General features: G+C 44.7%; 6 protein-coding genes across 6 annotated transcripts; 3 read left to right on the forward strand and 3 right to left on the reverse strand.

Moving 5' to 3' along the window:
* Positions 1-570: 570 nt before the first annotated feature.
* Positions 571-5,515, reverse strand: DFJ58DRAFT_733659 (uncharacterized protein; the record flags this gene model as incomplete). Its single annotated transcript, XM_041386324.1, has 15 exons — positions 571-723; positions 772-1,059; positions 1,111-1,407; positions 2,018-2,268; positions 2,312-2,403; positions 2,457-3,067; positions 3,119-3,457; positions 3,505-3,576; positions 3,607-3,936; positions 3,984-4,089; positions 4,137-4,303; positions 4,356-4,605; positions 4,654-4,880; positions 4,912-4,927; positions 4,986-5,515. 15 exons carry the CDS (start codon positions 5,513-5,515, stop codon positions 571-573), a joined length of 3,729 nt encoding a protein of 1,242 aa, XP_041238267.1.
* Positions 5,516-9,303: 3,788 nt separating this feature from the next.
* DFJ58DRAFT_845945 (uncharacterized protein) lies at positions 9,304-10,141 on the reverse strand (the record flags this gene model as incomplete). The annotated part of the gene is made up of 2 exons (XM_041393228.1): positions 9,304-9,888; positions 9,971-10,141. The coding sequence occupies 2 exons, from the start codon at positions 10,139-10,141 to the stop codon at positions 9,304-9,306; spliced, it is 756 nt and encodes a 251-aa protein (XP_041238268.1).
* A 2,066-nt stretch (positions 10,142-12,207) lies between these two features.
* Positions 12,208-13,989, forward strand: DFJ58DRAFT_845947 (uncharacterized protein; the record flags this gene model as incomplete). The annotated part of the gene is made up of 8 exons (XM_041393229.1): positions 12,208-12,305; positions 12,353-12,499; positions 12,552-12,672; positions 12,728-12,945; positions 12,993-13,131; positions 13,179-13,313; positions 13,365-13,507; positions 13,554-13,989. 8 exons carry the CDS (start codon positions 12,208-12,210, stop codon positions 13,987-13,989), a joined length of 1,437 nt encoding a protein of 478 aa, XP_041238269.1.
* A 1,214-nt stretch (positions 13,990-15,203) lies between these two features.
* Positions 15,204-17,442, reverse strand: DFJ58DRAFT_860846 (uncharacterized protein; the record flags this gene model as incomplete). Its single annotated transcript, XM_041394025.1, has 7 exons — positions 15,204-15,403; positions 15,494-15,746; positions 15,778-16,050; positions 16,127-16,217; positions 16,271-16,671; positions 17,041-17,187; positions 17,317-17,442. The coding sequence occupies 7 exons, from the start codon at positions 17,440-17,442 to the stop codon at positions 15,204-15,206; spliced, it is 1,491 nt and encodes a 496-aa protein (XP_041238270.1).
* A 396-nt stretch (positions 17,443-17,838) lies between these two features.
* On the forward strand, positions 17,839-20,471 carry DFJ58DRAFT_845949 (uncharacterized protein; the record flags this gene model as incomplete). The annotated part of the gene is made up of 8 exons (XM_041393230.1): positions 17,839-18,401; positions 18,721-18,743; positions 18,807-18,906; positions 19,003-19,252; positions 19,283-19,429; positions 19,480-19,792; positions 19,845-20,014; positions 20,121-20,471. 8 exons carry the CDS (start codon positions 17,839-17,841, stop codon positions 20,469-20,471), a joined length of 1,917 nt encoding a protein of 638 aa, XP_041238271.1.
* A 1,733-nt stretch (positions 20,472-22,204) lies between these two features.
* On the forward strand, positions 22,205-23,284 carry DFJ58DRAFT_718678 (P-loop containing nucleoside triphosphate hydrolase protein; the record flags this gene model as incomplete). The annotated part of the gene is made up of 6 exons (XM_041384510.1): positions 22,205-22,310; positions 22,361-22,492; positions 22,542-22,811; positions 22,863-22,906; positions 22,937-22,948; positions 23,009-23,284. 6 exons carry the CDS (start codon positions 22,205-22,207, stop codon positions 23,282-23,284), a joined length of 840 nt encoding a protein of 279 aa, XP_041238272.1.
* Positions 23,285-23,294: the final 10 nt, after the last annotated feature.

The following is a 23,294-nucleotide window of genomic DNA, read 5'->3' on the forward strand; positions in this document are numbered from 1 at the left end:
TTCTTGTAATGCTATCGTCATAGGAGATGCATTTTTGCTGACCGCTGTGGGAAACACAACAAGAAGAAAACTCTGTAAAGTACCCTTCAAATGTTGGGTCAAAATTGCTATGCCTAGCTGCTATTCGACCCTAAAGGATTTCTGTACTAGACTCAGAGCTCAGAGAGTAGAAATATCATCAAGCAAAAGACTGTGATTCAGACTGGTACTGACACTGGTGAAAGGGAGACCTGATTATGTAAGCAGTAAAAATGCGAACATAAACTAAGGAAAGTGGATAAGTGACGGTAAGTAAAAAGGGGAAATATCAGCCCAGGGAAAACTATATTGTCACACCACAGCTATCATGGAAGCCTCTGGAAGGTCGCATACGTGAGCGACAAGTGGCGTAAAGACATAATGAATGAATCTGGAAGGATCAGGCATAAAGCAACCTGTCTTGGCTGCCAGTTTGAGGTTGGCGCAGACAAGATCAACACACTTATGCCACAACCACGCCTGAAGAATTGTTTGATAATCAGGATGCACACAAAACTTAGCGATGGGCATGTAAGTGATACAGCGCCAAGCTCAGAGTGTGGCCTTAGAGCGAACCTCTGAATCAAGATTACCGATAGTGATGAAGATGGGGTGCATCTCAAGCCCCCCGGTGGTTCTCATCACGGGAGTTCTATCAGATCCTAAGATGATTGGGACTTGCGTAGCGCCTAATGGGAGACAGTCCTATATGAAATCAATCTTTGAGTCTTAGACTAAGCAGGGAAAACTGACCTGAATTTTCCATGCGAAATTGCCGCTCATATAATCTCCATACTTGCGCTGATTCCTGACATTGAGTATGTGTGGCTGAAAGGTAATGTGATTGGCAAAAACTGGGTCGCTGAAAAGTTGTTTGACAACCTCTAAAGCATCGCACCAAATGAGTTGGATGGGACAAATTGTCTTGTAGCCCGTAAACTCTAGATTTGAAACATTCCATTCTGCAGGGCGGGGTGGGGCATCCATCCAGTCAAGAAGTTGATCTTTTGAGGTGAAGGATGGTTTTGGGCGAGTGTTAAACTATGAAAGAAGAGTCAGACTTGCGGAATAGTACTACTTAGAGTCTCCTACCCATTTCAGCTTCAAGAACTTGTCAATCTGCGTCTGGTTCAGGTTTTCAACCAAGAACATAGCTAGTTCCCACTCCCCTTCATCATGAAAAGGATAGTAAGTGTTTACCTCCTTCCAATAATTATACTGATCTTCCTGCAACCTGTCAAATAGGTTTTTGCCAAGACCAAAAACATATCCAGAGCGAGGATGAAAATGGCCAGTAGTGTCCAATGTCGATGGATGTGAACCTCGCAACCCAGGAGGAACGGGCGATTGTTGTGGATGTGGATGTGCTTCGTGCAGCCAACAGGTAGACTGTGAATTGTGATGTAGAACAACTGCTTTGATGGAAGAGAACTCCCCACTGCAGTTGGGACACAGCCTGGTAAAGGTACATGCACAGATAAGCATACTGGCAACAGTGAATGATACGTACATTTGCTTTGGGCGATAAAGTGTTGCAGTCAGAAATTGCTAAGATAGCGGTCTTGTGAATTCAACGAACATCACGTGCATGTGACAAAGTGTGATGCTGTGTGGATAAGTGTCGCAAAGGTATGCTGAACAGTGCTGAACTCATGCCAAAGCATGCTAAGTAGAAGTCGAAGAATATGGTATTGGTACGATGAATACCATCAACAAAAGCGACAAAACCATTAATGGCCAAATATGCTAATTTACCTATTCTATTCCAATGCCAACCTGCTATGGACATTGTATGCGCAATGATTCGGGGTGAAATAATTCGAGGTGTTTGTATCACTCTACCAGCCTGGCAAGCATCTTGTATGTACATTCATTTAGTGTAAAATAATTTAAGCTGTTTGCATGATGCTGCCAGCCTGAGATACACTTTATAAGGTTGAATATCAAAGCTCGCTGTAATCATCTGCCTCATCCTTGACCCCAGGACAGCATCATCTACCTCACTGGTGGCACCTCCATCATCCCCCCCATCTTCATCTTCGTTCTCGTCACTTTCTTCAAGCTCCTCGATGCTATCATACCCATATTCTTCTATCTCATCCTCATCTGCCTCCTCATCCGAATCAAGCCCTGGCTGCTCCGCACCTTCAATCTCAGTATCCTCCATCTCAGCGTCGCCATGCAACTCTCCCTCATCTGAATCAAACTCTGCATCTTCAATCTCCATATCATCCATCTCATCATTGAACTCTTCTTCAGCATCAGTCTCCCCCTCCCTCGTCCAACTTGTCACGGTCAGACAAGAACCAGTTGGTGGCTTGCCAGGTGGATTTGTGTCCAACTCCACCTCCACAGAAGTGCATCATCATATCTCGATCGACGAACCTAATGGGGTTCTAAGGTAAGACATGGTGGCACTAATAGACAAAAAAACTTACATATTAACATACAAAAAGGTCCAATCTTCATTGTTGTTGTGAGTCAGACGTGCAATTGAGGGCGGAAGAAGGGTGTCAGTGTGACCATAGTGAAATGCAGGGACGAGATGAATTCCGTGGATGACTTGCTGTGGGTCCAGGAAACCAATGGCTCCAGGGTCATCACTCGGAATGAAACCTACCCGTTTGAGCCTCTTCACCTTCCAACCAGCAGTGTAGGGGTGCCATTCTGTTCCAGGATCTCGGCCGAACCATCGGACCCAAAGGAAGTCCATTTGCTGGGGTTCATGGGATTTTGAATGCTCGCCAGTGTGAATAATGAGTGTGTGGAATACGCCAAGAATTTGAGCATACCAGTAAGGGTGGCCATCACCACCATCCTCATGTGCAAGGAGCATGACATCAGCATTAGTCCGAGGATTAAGTGAATCTTGATCACAGCGCAAGTCGTAAGTTGTGTAGTTGACACAGAGAACCTTGTGGTGAAATATCTTTTCATGGATGAGTATGACGGTGCTGCGCTCAGCAGATGTGAATTCTCTCTCATCTCCATCATATTCTAGCCCGCGCAGGCGGGAGAGTAGATGCTCTTTCAGTCGAGGTAGAAAGTTCTTGTGTGCATTATTAGTAGACCTCAATTCCACATAGATATGACAACTTACGTTCAATGCAGGATCACTCTTGTGTTGTGCTAGCCACTTGTATATATTGATGTGATACCGAGTGCTAGTGGAGATGTGATAGTGGTTTTGTGGATCACTGTAGGGCAATGGTTGTGAGTCCTCAAAGCGCAGTGCAGGTGCATCAGGAGAGGACAACTGAAGTACTCTCTTCTGCTTGCCTGCGTCTTGCTTACCCTTTCCCTTCTTTTCATAAGGAGATCCTTCTGCCATCTTAAACAGAATACGCTCGCGACGTTGTTGCTTGGCTATGCCAGCAGTGAATTTCGCCTTGCTCACACAAGGATAGAACCATTTGACTCGTCGGTGTTCACACTCTCCCTGTAACAAATCTGTAAGTAAGTGTAGATAAAGAAACAAGTACATACCGGCTGTGTTGAGTAGTTATTACTCGTTCCAAACTTTTGGATTGCTTCCACATAATCACCAAGGGCATGGAGCTTATAAGTTTGAAAGTTAAAGTGTCATACTTTTGGACTGCTCATCTGCTGACCAGACCTTCGAGGTCCCTGGTCAGTCGAGTTTCCAGTACCTTTTGCAGCCTTGTTGGCTTTGCGATGACCTCGTGCAGCTTCTTCGCTTGGAAGATCCTTCATAACATACTCCTTTGCTGTTGCCTTCATGAAGTTCCTGAGAAACTGACCACGTCGTGTCGTTGACAAGTCAAGGAAGTTGAGAGTCATGTCAGTGTGCATCCGCAGCTTCGCCAGACCATGCCACATAGCAAGCTCAAATAAGAGGTCAAGGAGAGGCTCATTGTAGAGTGATGGGAGGAGGCCCTCAAATACAGGTATAGCGCACTGAAGATAATGTAAATAGTTGTATGGAATCCAAATAACAAACATACCTGCAATAAGTCTTCAAAGTCTCTCCCTGCAAGGTGCTTCATACCAGAAGCATTGTTGCTGAAACGACGTATTGTTCCACGACCAAAGGTTGGAACTTGACAAAATCTTCATGGACACCATGAGAAGAATCTCGCACATGCAAAATCACTTACCTTCGATTCAGTTTCTGGATTGCCTCCTCACCATGCACATACAAAATGCGAATGAGGTGAGTGAAAACTGCTTTCCATACCCCAAGTTTGAACTCATGCAGGAGGTCAGGGACAAAAAGTTCATAGAAATTGACCCCGAAGTGTTTCAATTGAGTTGAAAATGCGCTCTAGAGTGTAGTGAGTCAGGCTGGTAGTGAGCTGATGATAAACAGTACTTACAAGTGTTGGAATGAGTGACCTGGGACCAAGGTTATCCTTCACATGCTTGCTAGTTATATTTACTCCCTTCCTGTATAGCCAGTCTTGAACCATGGTTATTGTCGACCAGAGCCAATGACTGTCTTCGTGAATATAACGCTCTCGCCTGTATCGATCAACCTTCTTCCCTAAGTCCCCAATCTTGCTCTTCAAGGTTAAGCAGCGAGGGCATGGACACTGAGCAAGGAACTTTATACAAGCCAGTAGTGTTCTAAATTTTAAGATCAGTCACAATCCATTAGAGATACTTAGAACGTACTTCTCGGGATAGTCAGCAGAATAGGTAAAGAAGCGAGGAAATATGCGTTGTCGAATCCCATCAAGACACTCAATTACAATACCAAATTCATAGGCATGCATAAAGTCGTTGTCCATGAGAAGTAGCCAGATGGCCTGCATGAGCTCGTGACGACAGTGCGTAAGAACCTGTGCTGTAGCAGCTTTACCGAAAGTATCACAATAAAAGTCTTGTATTATGTCGGAAAGCTAGTGAATGAATTAGAGAATGTACAATTACTGTTTTTCGGTCATACCTTGGGTATATATGCAATATGATGCGCAGCAAATGCAGATGTTTTACCTCATATATACTTTGATTGATTTCCAAGAAACAAATATATCGGCCAAAGAGATGTGGTCCCAAAGCTGGCAAGATGGGTAGAGTCAGACCAAAGCATGATGGCCGCTACTACAGTCTCCAGGGTACACCCATCCTCGCGTGGTTGAGAGCGTATACAATCATGTTCTTCAAGCATTGCGGGAGAAGTGTAAATTTTGGAATAGATACGTTCGGGAGGCCTGTCAGGACTGGGGAGATAGTGTTGTTCAAAAGGTGTGAAATGAAAATGCTCGGCCGATGCTTCATGGAACGCATTTTTGATAATTTCGATAGGACGACGGTAGAATAGACCAGGAATGGAAAATTCTGGTGCATCCTCCAGTGACTTATGTGCGACTCCGTCTGCGGGAATACGGATCTTCACACTCGTCTCCTGCCAACCATCGTTTGCAGAGACTGATGAGCGAATGTCTTCTGGATCACCATGATACATATCTAGGCGCTCAATCTCCTTGGCAGCACGGAAACCCTGAAGGTCAGCCCTATCAAACACTGCGGGCATTTACTCATTTTCCTCCAAAGAACATCCAAAAAACATTGATTTAGAAGATAGAAATTTCCCTGTATTTTACTTGTGAAAACATTGAAAAAAAAATTTGATGTCTCAAAGATTTTCTGTACATAGAACATGAGTCAAAAATTAGTCATTTTTTCTCAAGGAAAATGCTAAATTTTTCATTTATTTTCTTTCAAATAACAGCTTACAACAATGTTATTTTTTTTTTCTGTGTTTTTCAAATGTGCTGTGCATCAAGAGTCTCAATTACTTTATCCTGTTCACTACATGTTTGATCCACGAACATTGAAAAAAAGATAACAAAACATACAAAATATTTTTTGAATGTTTTGTTGAGGAAAAGCAAAGAAACTCTCAAAAGTTCCTTTTCATATTTGGTAAGAGAAAATTTGTGAAACATCTTCCATGTTTTGTAAGAAAAAATAAATAATGTTTGCAGTATATTCCTCCTGGACAACACTTGTAAAAAAATTATTATGTTCAGAGAAAAAAAATGAAACATGATTGCAGGATGCTCCTTCTCAGAACATGAATAGATTATACATTTTATTCTGCACCATAAAATACAATATGTTCTGTGAGATATCATTAAGACATACAATCCACTCACTTTTTTTAAGTCTTGCAGCAGTGTGGTGATTGAAATGAGCTCCAACATTTTACTGGAGGTTGATGGTGTTGAGCATGGTCTAGGTGCACAAAGGATGGATTGCATCATTATCTAAGCTACAAAGGTGTGTGTATTGTGCATTTTGCTCCCCAGTGCTCAAATCTGATAATCTATCCTATATAATATTGTTGTTTTTCATGTTGAGCAGCTACTCCAGCACATCACCATGTCACTCCTTCAAATGCATGCATCTCACACCTCTCAATCCTTTGCACTGCCTGTCTTCTCACACCCTCTTGCACCTCTTTCACATTCATTTGCACCTTCTTTGCCCTCACCTTGTATGTTCTGCATCTAGCAAATTCTATTGATCCATGTATGTATCTACATGAATTATGAGTGTTTTTGGCCCATTTGATATATCTTGCAAACATTTGTGCTTGTTTGTGCTCATTTTCAGCTGTTCTCACTGTGAATCCCTGGTAAGTTTTATTCTGCATTGTAATTACTAACAAATAGCTACCTATTTTTTTTATTTTATAATTCCAATTTTTTGTCCTTTCAGAGTAAACTCTATGTAGGACAATGTGATCTAGTCTAAGGGCCCCCAGTGCCCTGTGCGCATCTCTGAAACCGCGAATGCCCTGGTGTAGGGCATACCCCACCAGTCTGCTGTTCCTGCCAGCCATTTTAGATGGCATTTCAATGAAGATGAGATGACTTTGGGTATGTGTGCATAAGTAGTAAATAGCTATCAAAATGGAAAGTGTAACGCATACTCGACCCTTGCGGGCTAGTACAGGAATCGGTCTGAATACAGTGATATGGGTTTTCTGAAGGACTGGAGGGTTGATGGTAGGTCCTGTCGGATTCACTGATTTATTCCAGGAAGAGGCACAGTGATTCCATGTAGGCTAGTTTGTGGAAGGAGGTTTGGAGGGAGGGAGGAGGATCAATGTTTTCGATGTTACAGTTATCTACAAGGGGGGAAAAACGACGGGTCATCTGTCTGCAGGCGTGCAAGGGAGCGGAACATCACCAAATGATGCTTTCAGTCTGCCAGAACCATTGATGAAATGGACTAGATAGCTAACTAGTTACTAACAGCCATATCTGTTGACATCAAACAACTATTTAGCTGTGAACATCTCTTACTCTCGCATGTCTGCTCACATCTTTCAGCCAAATCAACTCATGTACTGCTTTGCCTCAGCACCTGGAGCAGTCTCTTTGACTACTGACCCATGGGTGGACCCTCAACAAGTCTGGGTTGGGTGCAAAACCTGTACCCCTTGTTGGGGTGTGGGTGTGGGTGAGGCCTCTGACACCCTAGGGTATACCCATGTGGATCCCTATTTGCTACTGATTATGCATATTGGATCTAGATTGGTGTTTGCATTTGTGATATATGCATATTTTTTTTCAAGCATATGGAATGAAGGCATTCACTGGAGTGAAAACTTTTAAAACAAGAATCATGAATGAGTACACAAAACATCGTCATGCAAAGTAGAATTAATGTAGGAAGACATCAAGTTGGTGGTGCATACAGTTGGGTGATGAGGTATCGGGCCTGGGGTAGATTGGGAGGGCACACTATGCCAAATGTATGAGGCAGTTGGCTGCTCATTGTCTTGCAATGTTCAATAGAAGTTCTAATTCTGCTGCTGCCATATATAATGGACAGACCACCCTCATCATGCTCCTTCAAAACTACTACTTCTCTCATGGTCTGGTTTTTTTTTTTCTGGTCCAAACCCAAACCGAACCTAAAAATTTTCAGTAGAGGTTCTCTTCATCAGGCAAGTGTTGGATGTTACAAGAATGGTTGATGAGGAAGAGCAACTTGGAAGAGTAAATGAGAGGCATAACTTGAATTATTGCATTAGACTAGGGTATGGGTTGACCTGTGGGTACCAACATTTTCAGAGACCTACCCATACCCACCTAGGTCAGAGCATCATGGGTGCAGTGTAGAGACTCATGTCTCTACAGGTGCATAATGAGCATAATCTCACTTCCTCTCTCAATGCCTTCACTAGCCACAGTGAGCCGCACTTACAGCGCAGTGCAGGACAGCTGCCTTAGCACTATGGCCAAGCACAGGGCATGAGCACCAACAGTCACATGCGCTTACACGCCAGATCCCATCACATGTCCTTTGAATGTCCTGTCCATGTCCTTCCCAGTCCATTGGTGCATATTTTCTCTTATCAGTGTTATCCTGACAATACTTCCGTGTCATACGACATTCCTTGTGTCATGGACCCTTACTTATGTGCCCTTACATATGATACATACTCACTTGCTTGGCTCCACACCATGGAAAAGTGCTTAGCAATACTTACTTCCATTCCACAACCATTGCAGTCCATAGCAGCAGTTATCATCTGAATCCACTCGAGTTTGTCTCACTCACGCTTGAATGCACCAAAGCACTTTCAGCCGCTCTCATCTATGATCTTTGATTCCCTTATTGATTGCCACCCTTACTAAGAGTATCCACTCTCAAGCCTTAGGAAGCACGCTGGAACTTAGTAGCAGCCCGGCAGGCACCTCTGATTTACCTGCCATCTTATCAGCACCTCTTCTCTCAATGAGATCTCACAGAACATATTGTATTTTATGGTGCAGAATAAAATGTATAATCTATTCATGTTCTGAGAAGGAGCATCCTGCAATCATGTTTCATTTTTTTTCTCTGAACATAATAATTTTTTTACAAGTGTTGTCCAGGAGGAATATACTGCAAACATTATTTATTTTTTCTTACAAAACATGGAAGATGTTTCACAAATTTTCTCTTACCAAATATGAAAAGGAACTTTTGAGAGTTTCTTTGCTTTTCCTCAACAAAACATTCAAAAAATATTTTGTATTTTTTGTTATCTTTTTTTTCAATGTTCTTGGATCAAATATGTAGTGAACAGGATAAAGCAATTGAGACTCTTGATGCACAGAACATTTGAAAAACACAGAAAAAAAAAATAACATTGTTGTAAGCTGTTATTTGAAAGAAAATAAATGAAAAATTTAGCATTTTCCTTGAGAAAAAATGACTAATTTTTGACTCATGTTCTATGTACAGAAAATCTTTGAGACATCAAATTTTTTTTTTCAATGTTTTCACAAGTAAAATACAGGGAAATTTCTATCTTCTAAATCAATGTTTTTTGGATGTTCTTTGGAGGAAAATTAGTAAATGCCTGCAGTGAAACTCCTTCACCAGGATCACTTCATTGATGAGGCGATCCAGTTCCGCCAATGACTTCATATTAGAGCCGCCATAAAACCAGCACATCAAGAGGAAGGTTGTGACGTTGAGAAATGGTGCAAAGTAATTGACCTTTACAGCCTGGAGGGAAGATCCAAAACCAGACCACCATGGCCGAGCACCGGTTAGCTCGTGCCGTCGACCAAATGTGGATGCGTCAGATATAGATGCCAGGGACACAAGGTCATCTGGACTGTGAGTAGGGAGATTGCCGTGATAAGTGCGATAGATGCCGTAGCGGTTGGGATTGGTGTGTATGATGGAATCCTCAGCATCAGAAGATGCTTGCTCTGCATTTGCTAGGGAGATAGGATCAGTTGGTTCCACCTGAGATTCATTATCAGGGGGCTGCGGGAGAATGACAGCCACAAGGGGAGGCTGTTCATCACGGAAGTGCTTCGGTAAACGAATATGGCGGCCTGGTCGCCCAGAGGGACGGATGGGAGGAGGTGAAGGGCTTGCAGGCTGAGGAAGCTATATGATATGGATTCAGTACTTAGAGGGGGCTCAAAGAGTGCGATACAAACAGGTACATCATCCTCAGCTTCAGCCGTACTCTCTCAAATTTCCTCTCTCCTGCGTCGAGCTTCTTCTTCCTCTTCTTGATGCTGAACTTTTGCAGCTGCCTGGACTTCGCTATTATGGCGCTGTTTCTTGAGTGTATCAGAGGCAGCACCAACAACCTTTTTACAGTATCGTTTGTGTGTAGAGAGGGATCGACTGTCATCAAACGAGCGCCCACATCCTGGGCACCTGTGAGTTGAGGGCATGGGCAGTGGGATTGTCGCTCACCTGTGAATGGTCACTATAAATATTGCTGGAACTGAATTGTTAATCAGTCACAGTAGCAGGGTTCGGCACGTACATGCGATCACTGATGTAAAGCACGGGCTCATACCAATATGGTACTAATCACACTACAGGTGAGATATGACTCAAGTAAATTGAGCATGTATTACATTACATACATAACAGATTACTAAGGTAATTGGACCAGGAAGTAAGAAAGAACAAGTGAGAAAGGGCGCGTGAGAATGCGAAGGCAGGTAAGAAATGGCGCATGAGAATGGGAATGAGCGAGCGACCAGGAAGTGAAGCGCGAATTGAAAAAAACTCACCAATCGACATCCAGACCCTCCTCACGGCAGCACAGAACAGCGTCCCAGCAGGTGAGGGTGAGAGGCGGGTGAGGGTGAGAGAGGCAGGTGAGGGTGAGAGGTGGGTGAGAGTGAGAGGCAGGTGAGAGTGAGAGGTGAGTGAGGGTGAGAGGCGGGTGAGAGTGAGAGGTGGGTGAGGGTGAGAGGTGGGTGAGGGTGAGAGGCAGGTGAGAGTGAGAGGCGGGTGCAAGAATGAGAGGCGGGTGAGGGTGAGAGGCGGGTGAGAGTGACCGTCTGCTATTGCGATGAGGTGGAAGTCGGCCAGAAGTCAGGCCAGAAATAAGATAAATAGCCTAGTACAAGAAACAAAGTCAGTACACATGGTAGGTAGTAGGAATAGATGTGATAAATGCTGTCAGGCTCAAGTGCTCAGAGTCGCCTCCTAGAGGCGTGTCCTTGCAGCCTGACAGCCTCTGGTCCAAGTCACCTCCTAGAGGCGTGTTAGACCAGGAAGTGAAGTGCAAATAAAGATAAAATAAAAAACTCACCAGAGTTATTGTGCTCGCGGTACCAAGTACCTGTTGACCCCTGCATGAAGCCTCAACACAGACTGAGGAAAGACACCAAGATTGAGGACAGATGGTGAATATGATTTGTGGTAGTATCTAACAAGACGAGCGAAATCATGCATTTGGCAATTCAAACTCCACCAGCAAATTCCGACGGTGCTAAACTTCCAGCGCTGATGCGTCTATCTCTGTTTTCTTATACATTTTCCTAATTTCTAATTTCTAATTTCTAATGTCTAGTACTACACTACCTCTCGCTGTTGACTGCAGTGAGAAGCTCGATGTCCGTGGCAATTGCATTGCCATGGACATCGAGAACATTCTCATAGACTGGCCAATATACATGGTCGAGTTCACCCCCAAGAAGCCGGGACCTGTAGTAAGTGCATATATTACAATATCTGTGTCATTGATTAACACACGTTGATCCTACAGAAACTAATGATACATTTCAAAAATGCCTCAAAGGGAGTCTGGGTCAAGGATGAGGACAGTGACGCCGAGACAGTGACAGTCGCGACTTGCAAGAGGTATGCTCCCGCTTCCGTGCTCACTGTGAGCATACAAACTAACATATCATCTGTTTCAAGCTCCTCCGCTTGTGCTAGTACCACCCATGATGCTGACACCACGTTGGTATCTGATACGCCCTCTGAGTCCAAGTACGTTGAGTCATGGTTTAGAGCTCTGTGTCTGACCTCAACGTACCTTCAGGGATGACACACAGCTTGTCAGCGCAACTCCGGTACACTTCATTGGTATCCCCAAAAACCCCTCAACTCTCAAAAAACGCAAATTCGGAGATGAAGATACCATTTGGCCCCCTTGCCGCTCTCGCTACAGAGGTGTTGATGACATACCAATCTCAGCTTTCCATAAACTCTCGATTCTTCCTGCCCCTGTAGTGGCTGAGGATGAAACTGTATAGATGTCTTACTTTGTACCATCACTGTCTTGTTCCGTCATACTGCTGTCTGTATATCATTGTTGCGCATACATGTACTACTAGTAGCAAATCAAAGCCGTCGTGACCATCACATGACTGGCCCAAACAACGCATCAACACAAATATGAACTCCAATTCTTATCATACGCGCCTTGCCCTAACTCTAACTCTTACATCCATCATGCCGTCTCCATCTCCACCTCCTGATGTCCCCAATCGCATGAAGGCCATCCTTGAGAGCTTGGAAAACATGCAAGGCAATCGGAAAAGGAAAAGAACGTAAGTGGTTTTTAAATTATTTGATAGGTAGCACTGATATGAGATAGTGATGCTTTGGATCCCTTTTTGAAGGCCACAAGAGCCTTTCCTCTGCTCCACGATCCCTTTGTGGATATCGGCGCTGTATTCCATGATGGGATTAGGGCCGATCATGGGGAAGAACTTACCGATGAAGACGAAACACCCGAAGAACAGTAAGTCCTCTTTTCCTTTGGTATATATTTATTCAGCTCATGTTGGCTTCAGTAAGGACCACTTATACCGCATCAATGTTTTCCGTGACTTCATCAAGCGTATCCCAGCCATCATCACCACACTCAGCAGCTTCGAGGAAGATCCGGCCAAGCTAGAAGACTTTATTAATGCGGTGAGTGGATATATGTGCTTATATGCACATATTTTTAGTCATGCTTCATGTGTAGCTTCGAAATTCTGCTTCTTTGGCGCGTGCTAAAGACACCTGCAAGCTGAAAGACCTCTGTCCGACATTTTTACTTGATGACCCTTCAAAACCTGGCGCCACTTTGGACCCCCCTATCGTCAAAGGACAACCCAAGTCACTCCATGGGTGGCACCACAAATCTACTGCGCGAGCACTCTGTCCTATGGTCGACGTCAAGAAATTTGATGAAGACCCTCAGTATACTATTTATTTCATTTTTCGCCTTCACTTACACTTTATTTCAGAGCATTTATGGATGGTATTCTCAATGGCGAGAAGAGACCACCATCATTCAAAAAACTCCCATCATGTCTATATGACGAGTCACTTGCTGACCTGAAACTGAAGCGCGCAGGGTTTCTGCGTGGCAAACCTCTCGAATGGGTACGATTCTTTTTAATTTCATGACCTTCTCATTTGTGTTCTTGTAGACATTCCGCGCTATTTTCATGGGACCTCTCACGGCACTTGATCCAACATCACACAAAGGGACCAAACACCCTAAAGGCGTCATTCATGGTATGATGGAACCTTCCGCCCCTGCTATTGCCTATGCCACTATCCAGGTATGTCACCATCCTACCTACATTATGATACTGATATATAGACTTGTCCAGTTGATTATCTCATTATCATCCGCAGAACAGTGGACATCGGAAGTCACCGGACTCGATCTCTATGAGTTGTACCTGTCAATCGTTGACTCACTGAAATGGACCGATCATCCTTGGGTGAAAGAGACGCTTGATTACTGGACAAAGTTCATTTGTTTTTTTACTCAACTTCACATTCTCATGCACCGAAAGGGTGGCGCCTCGACTAACCCAGACCTCAAGGAGAAAGAACGGCAGACGCACAGCTGCAGCATTTGACGACTCTGACTCTGACGACATGGATGGCTTCCTCGACGACCCCCCAGAATGGCCATCTCCTTCACCCGAGCGTTCATGCGGACGTCCCTCTGGTCAGCGTCTGCCCCCACCACCTGAAGAACAATGGTGTCCCTCACCCCCACTACCTGAAGAACAACGGTGTCCCTTGCCCCCACCACCCGAACAACAACGACATCCCTTGCCCCCACCACCTGAAGAGCAGCATCAGGTAACACCACCGCAAGGCTCACGTCATATTGACAAGGACGATGACGACAGGTTGACTCCTCCACCCTTGACTCCTCTGCCAGTCACAAAATGCAAGGGTCCTCCTGTTAAGTGTGGCAGGGGCACTCGTCGAAGACGCTGAATCGTGTATCTCATTGGGACTTGCTATTCTTGTCGACTCGCACTACAGTGTTACTTGGACTTGCTCGTATTCACTGATTTGTACTACCATGCGCTCATAAATGGAACCAGATTGATTATTTATATCTCATGTGTGATGACAAGTGTGAATTACTAACCTGGCATTGATGCTATGATAGCTGCCAGCAATTAATGAGGGACCTCACATGCATATCGTATATTTGCATATATATCGTGAAAATGCACATATGGCCTAGAATGACATACATAGCGTAGAATTACATACAAACCGTAAAATCTCATTCATGCCATACCATCCTGCTAACGAGCATTGATACAAACAGTCGCATATATGTCAATTTAAAGGTATGTGCAAACATGGCACCAGTATGTACTGTCTGTACCTATTTTACTGATTTTATGCCGTGGTATGCGATTATATGACAGTGTTGCTTTTGTTGATGACTATAGGTAGATTAAGAGCAGCAAGAAGCTTAAGTACTAAATGAGTTATAACATTAGTAGAAGATGTGTATCACGTGAATTAATGTGTTGTTGGGAGTGTATTCAGACAATCAAGCTCCTCCATAATGGATTGTGGGAGAACATGATGACCACAGTATTTTTTTATTGCCCATGTGGCTTGCGTACCATTCAAGCCTTTATGATATGCATCAATAAATCTCATGGATCTCATAGTGAAGCTTAAGATTGGTCAGCTAATTTTAAATGAACTTTGAAACAACCAAGGCAGCGCTCACCATCGCATTGACTCCATTGGGACGGCATCAAGTGATTCAATAACATTCCGTTCGAGAACTTCTTCTGATGAAGATCGGTCCTTCATTCAATACAACCGTTTCACAAAGCCCCAACACTGTTCTATAAAATTAAGTTCACAATGAAACTTCGGCAAGAAGATGACATCAAAACTTTGCGTGTGACACAAGATTTTGAGATGTGACTCCACATTAACGAAGTCTGGTTGAACATACATCAGACAACGACAGCAACAAGCTCTCTCGCCATTAGTCGGAGTTGGACACTTGAAATCCTTGCATTCAGCATGGAGCTTGGAGGCATCAGCATAGCCTTGTTCAACTAAAATCTGGGCCATGCCCTTGAAAAATCCGGCTTTTGGATGACTGTCGGGAAAATACAGTGACTGGGGATTGCCATTCGGGAGCCTCGCTTCAGCCATAGGAATTTTTTCTTTCAATAACTTTCCATCAGGCCTGAGAATAGTGTTACCATTGGTGTCCTTGAGTGTCCTGGGTACCCCCCAAGTTGCAGAAGGGCCTTTGGCATCTTTTGAGCAGAAAGGGCATCCTCAGCTTGTTTGAGGTGCGTGGTTGCGTTATCGAAAACTAGAACATGGTCTTCATGTGAATACCACTTCTCTAGGATGTCCATTGCTTTTGCAGCATGTGCCAAAATATCCTTGTTTGTGAAATATCCATCACGTGCTTTTCCAGCTCAGAAGAGGACTTGAGAACTCTCCTCACCATCTGGAGAACAGAGCCACCCATAGTCTGCGGAGACAAAATCGGCAACCATCAATGACGCTCCTTCCCCTTTCGGTTGAGGGATTGCACCTTCGGAACTATGCACCCATCTTTGCTTCCGTTGATCATGGGCATAAAAGGTTGACTCATCATGAAACCACACTATGACCCGACAACTTGACAGAGTTGTACCATCGGTCTCAATGTCCTCAACAGTAATGTCTCCCTCCCGCTTCCACTTTGTCATCCATGTCTGGTAATGATTCCACGCTGGCAGAAAAAACATTTTGCCGAAAATAGACAACATCTTCCTGCTCATGTCCATCAGAATACTGCCCCTTCGGTTCTTTCTTCCAATGGTAACCAAGGTGATTCATCCATCGTTGAGCTGTCTGTGGTGAGATCGTTTTTGTGAAACCGTGATGTGCCTGATTTTCAGGAACATTCAGGTAGTCAATAAGATCCTGTGCACACACATATTTCCCAACACTCTGAAGGTGGAGCTTCAAATCTGCAGCGAGGGACTCGTCGTAAATGCGTGAAAAATTTGAGGCCGCCTGTGGATTGGAAATGCATTACAGTCCTTGATATAAGCCTCACTCCAGCTTTGCAAGCACTGAGAAAGGTATGTACCATGTGCTTTTCCAGTATTGCGTGCCGCTTGATCTGCAGCACACATCCAATGCCCACCAACTGGATTTGCAGGATGTGGCCTACTGTCACTCTCCATGATACATATTTGTGTATAACCACAAGAAGTCCCGCATCCACTCTAACCTTTCTTTCAGGACAGTATCTAACTTTGGTGGGTCCTTATAACCAACTCCATCTGAACAGGGTGGTTTCAGCAATGCCCGCAGGTCCATGTAGGCATGTCTAGCCTCATCTATGCTGGGGGCAAGTCTCAGCTCGATGCTGTAATCTTGAGTCATGCCATTGCTGTCACTGTTGGCCTCATTATCACTAGCACTACTCTCAGCCTCAATATCAACATCCATTATTTCTTCTTTGACATGGGAAGTACTGCCAGTGACTGGCCTGGGTGAGTCGATGATTTCTTCAAGAAGAACTGTCGTTTGATCATTCTCCTTCCAATGCACTCCACGGATGGCAACCATATTGTCCTTGCCATCTTCATCAGGCACATCTTCACAGAAAGCATGATAGGAGTGAAAAACCTGCAATAGGGGTCCCAAAAAATGTGGTCACTGTATCACAATGAAGTTAGCTTTTAGTGCATGAAGTGTAGTATAGCACCTTCTTGCTCAATGTCCAAGGTCTTTTGTTTTTTCCTACTAGTAGATGCTTTGTGAGCCCGTGCTATTACTAGATTGTCTCTCGAACATTTCTGTGAGCGTGTTCTATTGCCCATGTGTCTTCTAGGCAGATGATGGTAATGGCTTCATGGCAAACTGCATCGGAGTTATCATGCATAGTACTGTGCCACTGACAGCCACTTTGAAATTGGAATTAAAGACTTTCCACTTCACTTCTGTTCATTCTGAATAACATGAAATGTTCACAATATTACTACTGAGGTAACTGACCACATGATTGATGTAGAAAGGGCCTGACCAATAGTTATTGCATTTTTTGTCTTTTGTCACTCTTTCATCATGTTTGGCACGTGACATTTGTCGAATCCACAAGACTGCTATCTTAAGTCTTTCAAACTCCGCTGCTTGCAATGCTGACTATATTCACAGTGTGACAGGATATCAACATATCAGCTTGCAATTGAAGGCCGGAGAGATATTAAGGCCAAAGAAACACTAGGCTGAAGTGACGCAGTTTCCTGAACAATTTTCAGTCCGCTCTTTGACCCAGCATGCCCCTTTCACTTCCATCTTCATCTCCAACACGAGACAGCAGTTGCCCCCCTCCATCAAGCAGTCCCCCATCGTCTCCTCTATCAGCTTGTTCTTCAATTCCTGGGTCACCTTTTTCATTTCAACTCACATCTCAGGGAGCTCTCCTGATACCGGACATTCTGACTTAAGTACTTCACTTAAAGGTATCTCCTCAGTGGAGATGACACCACCGCCTATGACTCCGGCTTCTGTGACCAAAGGCCTATTTTATAATCCATCCACATCTCCAGACCCCTCCCGCAATGCTTGATGTCAGTTCATACATGAACGGATGAGCAGAAAGCTCATTCCATACCCCCCGACCCAGCTCCACTCAAGGTTTGTTTTGCAGCTCATCTTATGGGGCGAGAACACAAACCATATGTATCCGGTGAATCTCTTGTCAAGGTATAATATATATTTCCATTATCCAGTTCCAAATACTTATCTATATGCTATAAAGATGCCGGACACTTGGAAAATAGCCTCTCACAAATGCGTCCTTCAACACTGTACAAAGGATACCAAGCACAACTTGCTGCTCATGAAACTGCACGCCAGTGCATGCTGGCTATCACGTGGGAAATTGAAGAAGCTGAGCACTTCATCGCATTCCTCAATGCCATGCACGCCAATAACAAAGACCGGCTCAAATTTACGGACACTCAGTTACATAGCTATAGGAGCCTTTTTCCTGAGCGTGACTGCATAGAGGTCGACAATGATCGAGACTACCTTCAAGCAGTCTATGAAGACAAATGCGAAATTCTCAAGGTCATCTCATATCAAGCTGAGCATGTGGCAAAGGTTTTAGGCTCGCATGTCAGCAATGCTTTCCAATCTGGAGTTGGAGCATCCAGATTCCCCTCATCGCAACCTGAGGTTATTGATGATGAAGCTGACGGTGTCAGCAGGGCATCTATGAAATCCGGGGGATCCAGATCCCTCACCGGCAGTGGGGCTCTGGATGAGAAAGACGACCCCAAATATCTAGGAACCTGTGCGGACTATACCACAAGCCTTGGCATTCGTCCCAAAGCCTCGTGCAGTGCCGCAATGTAAGTTCCTATTGTGGTAAGTGGAGTACACATGTCTGTTCATTATTCCACACTGATCTATTGATAAGGAACATTGTAATACACACATCGTTCTTCCTTCATAGCGCTTTTCTTGGCTCTATTGGTTTGTCATATGCATACTGTTTTTGTACATCCTTACCCCTTTATTTCTCCGCTTCTTTAGCTCACGTCACAAGTACCAATCACTGAGTCACAAGATGTAAAGTTTGTTTGCGTTGTTTGTGTCCTTCCATTTGTATTAGAACTGTAATCAATGCGCCCTTTACCCTCCCCCAAATGATTCTTCCTGGATGACTAGCAAATGTCCCCCACAGTGCAAAGGTAAAGCAAAGATTGCAAAACCTCCTTGAGGGTCCGGTCTCAACCCTTCCCATGAACCCGCAGACATGCAGATCAATTTCCCTGACGAACAGCCACAACCTCCAGCTCAAATGTCCAACTTCAATCCACATCAGCGGCAGCACCACTTAGACGCACACAGCTAGTAAGTGCACCTATTTATTTTTCTGTACACTACTTAAATTACTGGTAGGCTGAGCCCGAGTCATTTGAACTCTGGCCACTACCTGGATTCTTTCAGCACCAGCTGTGCAAACCCAAGCTACCAAGATTCCTCACACTACAACTACTCTAGCGCCAGGTACACTAATTTGCTGTCTGGCACCGGCTACAGCAACTCGCTGTCCGGCGCCGGCTACACTACCCATCCTCAGCAGGACTTCCCCACTCATTCTCAGCAGGACTTCCCCGCCCATTCTCAGCAGACTTCGGCCATTCTCAACAGGACTTTGGCCATTCTCAGCAGGACTTTGCATATGCTGGACCATCAGGTAAGTTCTTGCCTGCACTAACAAGTCTAGCGCTTAACCTTAACTGAACTTTCCACCATAGCGCCCAGTTGGGTCGGTGATGACGAGGAATTCCAAGCCCTTTCGGTCCCGCCACCAGATCTCCAACACTTATGGCCAATGTCGATGGGCGAGATCTCCAAGTCCCATGTGATACATGTAAGTATCATTAGTTTCTACACCATTGAAAATCAACCTGACAATACTAGACCACAGGGCCCGCAAGGACATCCAAAACACGTCATTGTGCAAGATGCATGCCCCCCACACTATGTCTTGTTATTCCCTCTGTGACACCCACAACGATGGGGACAGCGGTGGCACCTGCACCTGCAGAATCTGCTGAAAGTCCCACCACTGAGATCAGTCCCAAGACACGCAAAGAAGCGATCTCGGTCTCGAAAGAGCACATCCTATCCATTATCTTTTCCGAAGACGCATTAGCATCCCTCACAGCTGACAAAAAATGCATCGTCAAACAAGTCATTTGTGATGTGAGACCTGGAATACCAGCACTTCTCAGTATGTATCAACACACGAATACTGACTTATATTAATTCTTTGACCCTACTAGTTGCAACTCAATGGATGACTAATGACAAAGACGTCGGAAATATTTGGTGCACAGTGACAAAATTTTGCACTACGTTCACAATGATCATCCACCAAGCTGTTGTGATGGGATATTCCCTCTTCCCTCCACAGGGCTGTGATGTCCCCCCAGATACCTTTCGCGTTGATCGGGTACAGTGCCTTGTTGTAGATTATCCTTAAGTGTTCATGCATCAATACTCCTTTACTGCAGTAAGTTTTATCTATCTTTGAGAACACATTGATTTTATTTTGTTAGGACAGTGCGCTTGTCATTCACATGAAATTCAATAACCCATTCATCCTTCACATCCTGACGAAACTTATATGGTGTTCGTCCTACCACCTACACACATTTCTCGATGCATCACCATGCCACCAACTTCGTTGTGCTATTAGCATAGCCGGCAGCATTACAGAGCTTGTGTTGATGGAGCAGGGCGTGTTACAAATCGCACCGGGCAGGATTACTCCCCAGATGATGTTTCCGACATTCGAGAAGATCAATCTGAACTTTGGTCAACTCAGTGACACTGAGGAGGGCAGTTCTAGACGAGTTTACAGACAACATTGTCGTTTACGGGCGCTCGCAACAGCACACAAACATTGAATTGTCTGATTTTGAATTCGAATAAACATCATGTATACCATTAATATATTCACATTAGAGACGTTCAAAGTTGGGCGCCCACGCCCAACGCCTACACCCATGACCCCTTCGCCCACGGAACGTCACCTAAAATGTTGTTTGCATAATTAGATAATATGAACATAAATCTAAAAATTTAACAATTAGCTGTCACCTTGTACTCACTGTCACATCAATCAGATCTGCGCATATGGCGAAGAAGAAGGATAGCGGTTGTCACAATTCTGATCGTTTGGACTGACAACTTAGTCTGGCAGCTATTGGCGCAGATTGAGTTATCAGAGAACAGAGTTGTGCTTCTAGGCAAGTGGAAGAAGGGTGAGGTGAGTGAGTTAAAGTTGTTATATGATACGAGATATGATGTTTCTGTGCCAGAACACGTCAGGTGATAGCAAAGTGACAGTATATCAGCGCATGGCAGCTTCTGTTTTCCCGCAATTACACAGCCAGAATGCTGTTGCGATGGGGGACCGAGTCAAACAAAAGTACGAGTAGTGAGTGTTGTGCTTCTCTCATTATTTTCTACCTTACAAGTCCATCATGCAGCTTAACGAAAAAATACAAGGTGCATGCTCGACGTCTCTGGACAACTGGTGAAGGTGTCCAGTCTGATGCGAATGGCAACATCTCCAACAACGAATTTTTCGAATGCTATGTCCCCGCTGATGGACCTAATACAACCACAACTCCAAGGGCACAGTGTATTTGGGGTATGTTACTTATGTTTCTCAGAATAAAGCGAAAGTGGTCGGATGGAGAATTTGCATATTCCCAAGCAATGTGTAGGGTGCCAGCTTTTGCCACAGGGGAGCACTCTTGTAGATAACGAGTTTGTTGAATAGCAAGAATGCAAGATAAGTCACAGTGCAGCTGTGCTGCTGCCTCTTCGAGGGTCACTTTTGGCTGAAACAAAGTACATAGAACCATAAGCAAGAGATATGAGTGAAGGTATTGCTCACGTGATGTTCGAAAACGGGCCATTGAGTGTGATATGTGTTTTCGGACAGTGTTAAGTGTAGTCAGTTATCATTGATTATATAATACATTCGTTCAAGTACAAAACGGGAAGTGGTATATGGGCAAGGGGGGTCGTGGGCGTAGGCGTTGGGCGTGGGCGCCCAACTTTGAACGTCCCTATTAGCTAATACTACTAATATCTCACTCGTGAAAAATTCGATGCCATTTTATGTATTTGTATCATGTCCGATTCAAGAGACTAATGTTTTACTGCACCGGCAGTCCAAGAACGGTATTTTTCTCTCGGATAAGCTAAAACGTCATTTACGAACGCATGCCCTGAGCTATACCAAAAGCGAGTTGTTCAGAACAACTTTTGAACTCGCTTTTGATAGTTTGACTCTTTTAGATGCTGGTCGGCCCTTATCGGCCCTTATCCGAGTTGGGGAATTTCGGTGATGACTATCTACAGTGACGATGTGTCATACCAGGCGCTCAGATTCAGAGGGTCGGATATCCTGGGATCGAAATATTCTGCTCATTATCACTTTTGTTGAAGTTCACCTTACATAAATTTGGTACGGGCGCTGTGGTACGGTTCTGCGCACCTTCGCGTCGACTGCAAGCCAAAGCCATGAAAATCCTTTGGTGAGGTGAAGGACTTTTATGTCTGTGTGCCAGTGTCTGACAATGCGTCCCAGTAGGACCTCCCATTTCGTCCGCCCTCTACACCCCAAATGCCCCGCCGCGGCGGGCCAATCCAAAAACGACATATCGAGCACATAAAGAAGGTAATCTTTGTAGCAAGCGGAAAGGGGGTTGTGGGCAAGAGCACAATAGCAGGCACGTTTCAGCAGCAACTGAACGGAACTTTTGAATGACCGCGAATGAAGTAAATCTTGCTTTCTCCCTCGCAATGCTGTCTCATCGACCACGAGTTGGCATACTTGACTTGGACATTTTTGGACCTTCTATACCTACCTTGATGGGACTCCAGCATTCGGACGATCCACATCTAACTCCCGGTTCGTTTCCTGGCACACACCGTGAGCTTCCGGGTGACTCTGTTACTAGCTGGCGCTCTCCTCCCCATAATCAATCATGGCGTTCCTACAATGTCTATGGGCTACCTTGTCCCTCGGCCACCGCCTGACTCCACAGAATTTGAAGGTGCGATTGTCTGGCGCGGCCTTATGGTTCAAAAAGCCGTGCAGCAACCCCCCTTCGATGTTGACTGGCGGGACGCTGGTGGATCTGGTCCTGGGCTGGACGTACTAATCATAGATATGCCCCCGGGGACGGGAGATGTCCCTCTTACACTGGGACAATTAGTTGTCGTTGACGGTGTGCTTCCACGAGCTCTTCAGATGTTGTTCGCCGTCTAAAATGAAATAGGCGCAGTCATCGTTTCAACTCCACAGGACGTCGCACTAACGGATGTAAGAAGAGGAATTTCTATGTTCGAATAGATCTCCGTTCCGGTAAGTATTATACATATTGTCCTTCGACCTCACCCTCATTTTGTTCGCTGCCATCTACAGATAACAGGTCTCATCCTTAACCAAGCGTCCTTCCTATGTCCTTCTTGCAACACCGCGCATGAGCTATTTGGGACTTCAGCTAATGCATCGCGCCTTGGGATCCCTCTACTAGCGCAGCTCCCTCTTGTTGAAGGTGTGAGCTGGGGTGGAGATCGCGGCATTCCATACGTCCTTGAAGGAAAACATGGAGGTGGAAAAGACGGCAGGGCGGGAGAGATGTGGCGAAATGCGATGAACGAAGCGGCAAGCAACATTTGGGAGTTAGTTCACAGCTGAGTGAGTACTA

The sequence above is a fragment of the Suillus subalutaceus genome (assembly GCF_016647625.1).
Source record: "Suillus subalutaceus strain FC151 chromosome Unknown DFJ58scaffold_154, whole genome shotgun sequence".
In the NCBI taxonomy this organism is placed as follows: domain Eukaryota; kingdom Fungi; phylum Basidiomycota; class Agaricomycetes; order Boletales; family Suillaceae; genus Suillus; species Suillus subalutaceus.